The following is a 9,727-nucleotide window of genomic DNA, read 5'->3' as shown; positions in this document are numbered from 1 at the left end:
GTTACTTCGAAAAGGCAGGCGCGTGCACAACCCCGCCCCTCCCGGTCGCCTTTCCCTGGGAAACCCGCCCACTCTAGAGCAGGCTTCCGGGAGAGCGCAGTCGGGCGCAGGCGTAGAGCTCAACGGAAGGAGGATCGTGGGAAAAGGGGGCGTGGCCCGCCCTCGCTGGGGAGGTGGCACCGCCCTCACCTCCTGCGGCCCCGCGGCGGGCGGCTGCGCGCGCAGCTCAGCTCAGGCTCCGCCCCTCTCGGCCCGCTGTGCCCGCTAGTGGCTTGCTTCCTCTCTGCCCTCCGATATGGCGCTGGACCCCGCAGGTACTGGGGTCGGCGTGGTTGTGAGGGCCTGGGCGCGGGTCTCGGGCCGTCGCCGCCGGGGTCAGGTGCTCCGGGGATGCGCGGCTTCCGCGGTTAGCGCCTCACTCAGCCCGGCGGCTGGGTTTCCTCCCTCCGTGACAGGCCATCCGTCTGCCGCTGGCTGGGGCTCTGGTTGCTCAGTGAGGGGCGTCGGGTTCGTGGTGTCAACTTCCATTATCTCTTCAATCTCATCACCGTCTGTTTTTTCTTCCCCACCTACCCCCGTGAGGGTACGGGGTTCTTTAAAACAGCATCGGGTGTAGATACTGTTTAAGAAAAACGTAAAAAAAAGTTTCATGCTGGTGCAGTTTGACATTTTTATACTTCCTACTCCCAAGTTCAACCTTGTGGCCCAGTGTAACAGGTTCCATGACCGACTCGCTAGAGTCATTTTCTTGGAAAGGCTCTCCAAACATCTTCCGCGTCCTTTTAACTTTAGTGGCTCCACTTAGGTTTGCAGGAGAGTTCAGTTCCTCAGAAAGTTTTACAAAAACGCGCTTAGTACTTTAGTTGATTTAAGAAACGGTGAAAGGTATATGAGTCTAGTCTGTTTAAGTGATGGATAGAAAAAAACTCAAGGCATTGGTAGGTAAGAAATTTACAAACCTGAGAGGTTCGGAACTGAAAGGTAACGTGTGGCCCTGGAATAGGATGGAAACGAGATGTAGCAGACAAATAACTTGACACGTTTTTATCAAGATAAGTGTATCCAGTTGTCACAAAATAGTATTTGCATGGTTGATTCGTTTACTTCCATTTTCACAGAGTAAGAAACATGTTCAGAGAGGTTACTGCTATTGACCATGCCTTTATTTTAGTACTTTTTGGTTAAATAAATTTGTTGGGGTCTCAGTATTCATGATGTATTGTTCTAAACTAGGAAACGGTAACATACAGGACAAACAAGTGTAGAGAAATTTTAATTCAGAACATGGCTGCTTCCAAAGAGATTATATCTAAAGACCTTCAAGGTTTGTGTGACCCAGCTGGCAAGAGATCACATACAGAGATCTTCTAGGTCTGTGTGGTCCAGCTGGAACACAAACACACCTTTAATCCAGGAGACAGAGGCAAGCAGATCTGAGTTTAAGGGCAGCCTGATGTAGAGCAAGTTTCAGGTAAAGAAAAGCTTTGGTCCAGGCATGGTGGTATATGTCTTTAATCCCAAACAGTGAAGGTAAAGTTAGTTTGTAGAAGGAAGCACCCATGTTTGAAAGTGATGTCTAATTGAGTGGCAGAAACAGTGATGAATCAGAGAAAGACTTGATAAGAATAAGGTACACTCAACTCTCAGAAGAGAGAGGAAGAGGAAAGGGAAGCTACTTAAGGGGCAATGACGGAGAAGAGGCAGTTTTACCAGGACAGTAATAGGGAGACAGGTTGCAGAGAGAGAGAATTTAGGTGAAGATGAAACAAGCCAGAGAATGAGAATGAGCTGGGAGATTAGAGCAGATTGCTGGAGTTAGTTGGAGCCAAGCAGAACAATTCAGAGACTGAGAGAGAAGTCAGACAGAATCAGTCAGCTTTGAGGGGAGTTTGGAGCCAGAACAGCTGAGTTGAACCAGCCAGCCCAGAGCTCAGAAAGAACGAGAAAGGGTGAGCGTATTCAGCAGTAAGTCTCAGAGGCTGAAAACATTCTAGGCTTATGTTAGATTGTATGGAGGTCAGAAGCTTCCAGGACTAGGCCTAGGTTAGCAGAAGGAGGTAGTAAGCCTCAAGACAACAGTTGAACCAGTCAAATAAAAGTTTCTTTTACTGCTGGGTGCAGTGCCACATGCCTGAAATCCCAGCACTCAGGGAGGCAGACGTAGGCAGATCTCTGAGTTCCGGGCCAGCTGGTCTACAAATGGAGTCCAGGACAGCCAAGGCTACACTGAGAAAACCTGTCTTGAACTCCCCCCCCCCAAAAAAAAAAAAAAAAAAAAAAAACAACAACAAAAAACAAAACAAAACAAAAAAAAACCCTCCTTTTACAAACAAGGAGCCCAGCCAGTCTGTCTTCTCCCTGACTGAACACATACACTTAAAGGCTGGTAAACATTATGAAGACAGCAGATTGTGGGGGAGAGGTATTTTTGCAAAGAGCTTTCATGGAGAAGTACCGTTCACTTTAAATGTCAAGGATGAGAATAAGCCACCATGAAAAGAGCTGGGAGGGACTCTAGTGGACATTCAAAGTGGCAGAGGCTCAAAAAACATTTAACTGGTAGGGGCAGAGTACAGAGGAAAAGGGTGGGAAAGTAGGCTTCTGGTGGCACCTAGCAGTTTAGGGCCTTGAATTCTCTGATAAAACAGTCTAGTTTTTTTTTTTTTTCTTTTGGTTTTTCTCAAATTCTGAATCCAGTGAAATGCAGATGGCAACCTTATCCTCATGTATCTTTTCATTCTAACTTTTCCATTTCGTAGAGTTGATAATACACTTCCTGAAGGTTTATCAGCCACGGTTATATCCATTATTTTCTACTGCAGTTTGTGGAAAAAAAACAGAGAAAGGACAAAATGCCAAGTAAAGTGGTTGTGAGGGAAACTGAACTTTTAAAACATATGATGCCTGCTTGATTTGTTCTCCTAGAACCTCTGACATTTAGATATTTGTTAGGCAGTTCCCTGACATCTAAACAAAGTGGAGGAAAACAGTTGTCTTGCATGCTCCCAGTTTTACTAACTTTTCACTCAGCTTTTTTTCCCCCCTTTCGAGTCCCTATTCTTATAGGAAGTTCTTACACCCTCCAGTCATAAATGGGACCTTTGAGCTCCATAATCCTGCAAGAGTTTGTAGCACAGCTCATTGTCCTATACTAGGATTTAAGCATATCTTATATTTCAAGTTACAGTTCTTTGCAGACTCATACTTTCTATAAACATTGTAAAGTTTAGAAAATCTAGTCAAATTTAGTGATTAAAATCTTAAAAGATTTTTAAAACCTTAAGAGATTTTTGTTTTAAAAATATAACCCATGATCACCTATAGAAACATGTTAAAATTCATGCTTGTTAAATATAACTTTCAAAAAGGTAAAATTATGGTTCATGTGTTGAAGATTTTCTTCAGCTCATTAATTAGTGAAAGAATCAGTAACATATAAAAATTCATCCAAAAATATTTGAGAAACTATCTACAAAGACATTTTATAGGTTATGGCCATGGATAAGAACTTTAATTTACATCAGGTTCTGTTTAGGGCTATCCTTTCAAATTTTTATTTTGATTTCTACGTGATAAGAGTTGTAGAAGTTAGCCCTCGCCCCTAACATGGTATAAAATACCCAATAATTGAAAATGTCAATAAACCACCAACTTACAACTTTGTCTTTTCTGGTATTTCAGGAAAATATTCTGTTACTATTATGTTCCCAGACACAGGTATTTGGGGCTCCCTTGTAAGTTTGGGTTCTTTTGCTTTCTGTGTTACCCAGGAGTGATCCTGTCCTCCTTTTCTCTTGCCTCCCATTTAGCAAGACCACATATTTCCTTTCCTCAGTCAGTCACTGCAGGTTCCTCCTTCACTTTTACATTTGCAAGATGGGAAGTGGCTATATGTGTGTGTCTGTGTCCGTTCATGTTCTTCTACAGCTGTTTTCTTCCAGGAATCGGGTAAGTGGACAAAGTGGGTCAGTGCAAAGGCTTGGGGTGGAAAGTGAGGTGAGGAAGTTAAGGACATTCTAGGGGTGGGTATATAAAGTGTATCTCTGAAGAAGGTTGCAACAACAGCTCCTGAAGTGCTCGGCCTACTCCAGTTCTTTTCCTTTTTTTAAATGTTTCATTTAAATGTTTTTTAAAATGTTCAGTTCCTTTTTTAAATGTTTCCTCTTGGAGTATGCTATGCTGTGAGTTAGAGAGTGGTTAAGAAAGAACTACAGAATCTCCAGCCTCAACAAACAATCGCACCATCATTCGTGATCAGCTGTTCATTAGGATAATACTTGTCCACTTCTGAAACACTGTCTGGATGTAACCCAAGGATCAGAAGAAAACTGTCTTCTGTGGTGGTTTTTAGGTACAGCCAGGATAAGAACTTTGAGTACCACAGTCTTCCTGAGTTGTCTCAGCCTACAGTAGCAAAGTACCATGGCCTGGCTGACTGACACTGTAGGTAGTAGCTCGAACAAGAGGCACGATAGAGCTTATCTTTCTGGAGGCTGGGGATCCAGGGTGCCATTTGATCTTGTAATGGTAAGGATCTTCTGCCTTGCTGATAGTTGCTTTATAGATCTTTAGATGGTGGAAGGAAGGGCTCTGTATCTCTTACCAGGCCAATCCTACCCGATGGTCACATTTAACCTTAGTCACTGTCTAAAAGCACTGTCTCCAGGTGTAGTCACACTTGGGAGAGTAAACAGGATTCAGTCTGCCACAGCTGCTCACTTACCTGGAAAGATGACACAGGATAATGTGATAAGTTCTACATTCACATTAGCAAGAGGAAGCAGGAATGCTGTTTGGGTGTTGTGGTCAAGAAGGACATTGAGATACAGAAGTCTGAATTAGTTTAAAATAATTTAACTTTGATGGGGAAAAATAAGAGAAAGGAAGACAGAAAATTGAGCTATTTGAGTTTACCAGTGCATTGCTGGATAATGGTACAAGACTGCCTTTAGTTGTGTTTTTTCATACCTGCTTCTAAGTGTGTGAATGTGTGTGGGATATGTGTAAAACTATCCTCACACTCCCTCCTTCCATCTGCAAAAATTTTATTGTGCTCTTGCATACTATAGAAGCATAAGTTGTTTGTTTTTGTTTTTATTCTTTTTGGAAAGTAGGGTAATATAACTCAGAATGGCACAATGAAGGTTCAAGGTTAAGTTGGAATTGACATGCTGCTGGGACATGGAAACTCCCAGTAGGTGGTTGAGAGTGTGAGCAGAGGGCAAGGAGATGGGGGTGAGCACTTGAACCTGGCTGATTGCTCGGCAGCACACACCAACTGAAGACACAGAAATCATCCCGTGTCCAAGGATAACTCAAAAATTTCCATATTAAAAAAGAAGAAAGAAATTGATCCCGTGGGATTACCTTGAAAGGCATCAGAGCAGTTAATCACAATGTGAACTTTAATACTTTTTTCCTGGTACTCTTACCATTGTTCAGGATATGTTTTGAAATGTTTAAAGTTTGTTTCAGGATTCTTGTAATTTTAATATCACCATTTTGGCAAGTTTTGGTTCTGAAGGTAACTGTAAATCTTAGCCAGTTTAAGCAGAGATACGTTTGATAGAGGTAGTAGGTGATTATCTGGGAAATGCTATGTGTGTCTCCTTCCACCCTCCCCTCTTCCCCACCCTGCCACCCCCCAAAAAAAGTTAAAAAGTGTATCATGGGCCCAGTTATGCTTGAGCCTGGATCTGAAAGCTACACGAGGAGAGTGTGATCTGAGCAGAAGCTGGACTTGTGAAATAAGCTAATAACCTCTCAGGAATTCCCTGTCCCCTTTCAAGTGCCATACATGCTTTTTACAGAAATCTCATGAAAAATTATAAAATTAAAAAAATAAAAAAACAGTGGAGACATGTGCAAAGACATTGAGAAACATTCAGAGTTGGGAGTATTCTACTGTTGTTCAGATATATTTGTGAGAAAAAGCAAGTCATTTGGGCAGAATATTGTTGAACAGGTGACAGGCAAATGTTTATCGTTTATCAAGCGCTTACCCCTGTTCCTTGCAGCTTGATGCCCTTTTTACTTGAAACCAATGGGAAATTATACTTGTTTGAAAAGCTAGTCTTAGAGTTTGGTTGAAGTGGCTGAAACTTGTGAACTGCTTTAAGGACTCAGGTTTCCATGAGGATTGCAGCAGGTTTCGAAATGAGGTGTGTCTTATTACATCAGTCAGTTTCCTGCTTGAGGTACACGTTTAGATTATTGTCCTGTGTAGCCTCGTTTTTGTTAAAGTGATGCTGGGGAAGGAAACTTCACACCTGGCAGTGTGCAGAACGCTGGGGTCTGAGAACTAGGTGCTCCTGGGAAACTGCACCACTAGTGTGAAGGAGGTGGTGAGTGGCAGTCTGAAAGCTCACAAAGATGTGCAGGCCGCATGTGTTGTGGGAGATGGGAGTATTTGACCCAGAAGCTGCACAGCAGGAAGCACAGCTACCTCATGGATATAGTTGCCATGTTTTGTAGAAAAAGGCGCTTTAAGCTAACTTGTTGCTAACCCACCTTTTAATATTTCCTCCTTTTTCCAGTTAATTGACAGATTGCTTCTCTTGCTTTTTTTTTTTTTTAACTTTTTAAAAATGTTCTTCTGTAGGAGTCAGAATTCTGTTTGACTTTCTGATTAAAAAAAAAAGAAAAAGCAAACCTAGAGCTGTGATGTTTTCAAATTGCCTGCTCCCAAGATGAAACCTTGTTGTCTAAAGGTTGTTTCCAGGCTTCTTTGGAACAACAGACACTTATCTCACTTGTCGGATCTCCTGTGTGTGATGCTGGGATGGAAGATTGGGGCCTGGATTACATGATCGTGATATTGCCACTTCATGGGTTTCATACACTTCACCTTCTACAGAATGGAATTAAGCACAGAGGGCTGATATGAGGACTCTGTTGCCCCATCTGTTCTTGCAGTTCAGAGCCGGCAAGAGTTTTATTGAGGAGAATGTCTGTCCTGTTAAACTCCCTCTGTGTTGTCAGCTCAAGCACAGCTTGAAAAGGAAGATGGTGTAAGGACTACTGCTGCTTGCTGCCTTGATACCCAGTTTAAGCCCTTTTCCAAAGCTTTTCCTTCCTCCCCCCCCCCCTTCTTTTTGTAAGTATGAGAATATAATTTAAGCTAAGCAGCCTGGAAAGATAGCAAAAAATCCATATTTTTATGGGTCGGGGGAGCTGTTCTGCACTTGGTGAGGGAGTACTAATTGAGAGCTGAGCACACCTGCTGGGGCCCTTGTCTTTGAGTTTCTTAGTACGTGGGGGACCCAAAGACAGAAAGTGTTGTATCGTTAAACACTCAGCAGAGCTGGGTGGTAGTGGCGGGTGCCTTTAATCTTAGGCAAAGCTAGGCAGATCTCTGAGTTCAAGACCAGCCTGGTGGCATGGTCTATTGAGTGCGTTCCAGAACAGCCAGGGCTACACAGAGGGGAAAACAAAACAAAATAACAAAACCAAATCAGAGCAAACCAAATCACTCAGCAGATTACTGCAGCAATTTTGCAGGTTTTTCTCTAGAATAAACTGGCATGGAAGTATCTCCGGACACAAATGAGAGTAATATGTTGGCATACTTTTTAAAAAACTTTTATTTATGTTTCTTATCTTTTTTTCCCCCTACTCCACCCCAATTCCTTTCAATACCCCACCAGCAGGTAGGAGACAGAAAGGATTAGTGGGAGAGGGGTCGCAGTTCTTCCTTAGCTGATTCCTGCTGGTTAGGGTCGTTGGGTTCCCTGGAGCCACTCCATACCTCATTTCAGGAGATCTCCATCTTCTTGTCTCACAACAGCAACCAGGAACAGCAAGGGGGAAGCAGGAGCAGCCTTGTTCTTTTTCTGATCTCCACACTCTGGGCTCTGGCATTTATTCTCTGCTAGTGACAATTACTGGGCTAGCACTTGTATCCCTCATTAGAATACTGGCTTGAGGAATAAAGATATGTAGCACAGAGGAAAATTATTGTAAAAACTGATTTATTGTTCAAACAAGTGTTCAGTAAAGTAATGGGACCATAATCTGGGAGAAATAGGATAGCCCTCCTTTTTCCAGGTCTAGACAATTTAGCATTTTACACTCTGACAACATTATGATGGGTTAAGTGACATATAATTCAAAATTAATGCAATCATTATTAGGGTGGAGTACATTCAGGTAGACTTTTATGGGCCTCACGAGTCCCCAGATTTAAACTCTCTGCAGCTGGCAAAGAGCTCCTCTCAGAGCCCACAGGAGGCAATTAGTCTACTGCTGTGGGCCATCTGAATTAGCTCCATATCCCACAAAAACATGTTTATATCCACACTAGTAATGTTTATTTGTTATCATTTTAAAGGTGGCATTGCTGCAAAAACGAAGTTAGGGGCTGAGGAGGAAGCTCAGCAGCTCTGAGCACTTGCGGCTCTTGCAGAGGCCCGGGTTCAGTTTCTAGCACTCAGATGGCAGCTCATAGTTATCTGCTGGTAACTCTGCTTCCAGGGACTCTAACACTGTCTTCTGTCCTTTGTGTGCATCAGCCATGCATGTGATACACACATGCCTACCTACCTACCTACATGCATGCATAATACATACAGGCAAAACATTGAGACACATGAAATAGAAATACATAAAATCTTTATGAAACTAAGTTAGGTGGATCAGAATATTTCCATTACTGAAAAGGCAGACCTGGCCCTCATGTGCTATCTTTTTTTCCTAGGAAAGCTTCTGCAGTGTTTTGATTTACTTCACTGTTATCTTGTAGATTCATGGCAAGCGCTGTTGTCGGTCCTTATAGTCTAGTACTGCCGAGTTGCAGGAGCATGTGAACCCCCAAACAGAACCCAAGCTGACAAGTGCAGCCAGTGGAAAAGGTGAAAATTGACTTTCAGCTGATGATAGAATGCTGAGAAGTTGGAGCTTTGGAAATTTTCCTCAGTGCTGTTATATTGATTCCTGTCTTAGTATAAATTTATATGGCAATATTGTAGCAAACTATAAATTTGATAGTTTTTTTCAGGCTCTTATACAAATGCATAAGGTAGGCACATGATATTGACACTAGGAGATGAGTTTCTAATTTTTTATGTTATTTGTAGTATCCAGGATAGTTTTGTACTACGTACAAAATTATAGAATAATATGATTTATATATTATCACAGAAAATTTTTAGAGTGTATACAGTTTATATATTATCACAGAAAATTTTTAGAGTGTATGCATTTAAAATGATCTTAAATTTTTTAACAAAATTAATTTTTTTGAGGATTTAATTCGTGAGTATACTGTATTTATATCATTGCTGCTTCCTTTGTTTCCTCTCTCCAAGTCGTGTCCCCTACATCACTCTAGAACGTACAACTCCTTCTATAATAATTGTTGTTACACACACACACACACACACACACACAACTTAAAACCCATAAAACCCTTGCTGACTCCTGTTAGTGCTGTCTTGTGCAGTCAGCCATATTGTTGAGAGTTCCTGGCCTATCCAGAAGAAACTGTCTTATAGCAGGCGTCCTGGTCTTTTGGCTCTTGTCATCCATCCAGTTTCCCTTCTTGCTCCCTGAGGCTTCTGTGTAGGGGTTCTGCTTTGGATGTATCTGTTGGCTTGGACAGACCATGGTCAGTAGTCTCTGCCCTTTGCCCTGGTGCGGATCTCTGTAGTGGGGTCTGTCTGCTGCAAAAAGAAGCTTCTTTGATGGAGTGAGAGCTGCATTTGTGGAGAGAGCAAGTCTGGGTAACAGT

The 9,727-nt window shown here is 42.4% G+C and overlaps 1 protein-coding gene across 4 annotated transcripts in view; it reads left to right on the top strand.

Moving 5' to 3' along the window:
- Positions 1-220: 220 nt before the first annotated feature.
- Cmc1 (C-X9-C motif containing 1) overlaps positions 221-9,727 on the top strand; it is a 71,276-nt gene continuing 61,769 nt past the window's right edge. For all 4 annotated transcript variants that reach the window (XM_055601733.1, XM_055601734.1, XM_055601732.1 and 1 more), the window contains exon 1: positions 221-314. In XM_055601733.1, the coding sequence (XP_055457708.1) occupies positions 296-314 (19 nt within the window). In that variant the 5' untranslated portion in view covers positions 221-295. The remainder of the gene's footprint in view (positions 315-9,727) is intronic.

This window comes from Psammomys obesus, unplaced genomic scaffold, assembly GCF_907164565.1.
Source record: "Psammomys obesus unplaced genomic scaffold, mPsaObe1.curated_primary_1811, whole genome shotgun sequence".
Taxonomy (NCBI): Eukaryota; Metazoa; Chordata; class Mammalia; order Rodentia; family Muridae; genus Psammomys; species Psammomys obesus.
This window is presented reverse-complemented; position numbering and strand designations above follow the sequence as displayed.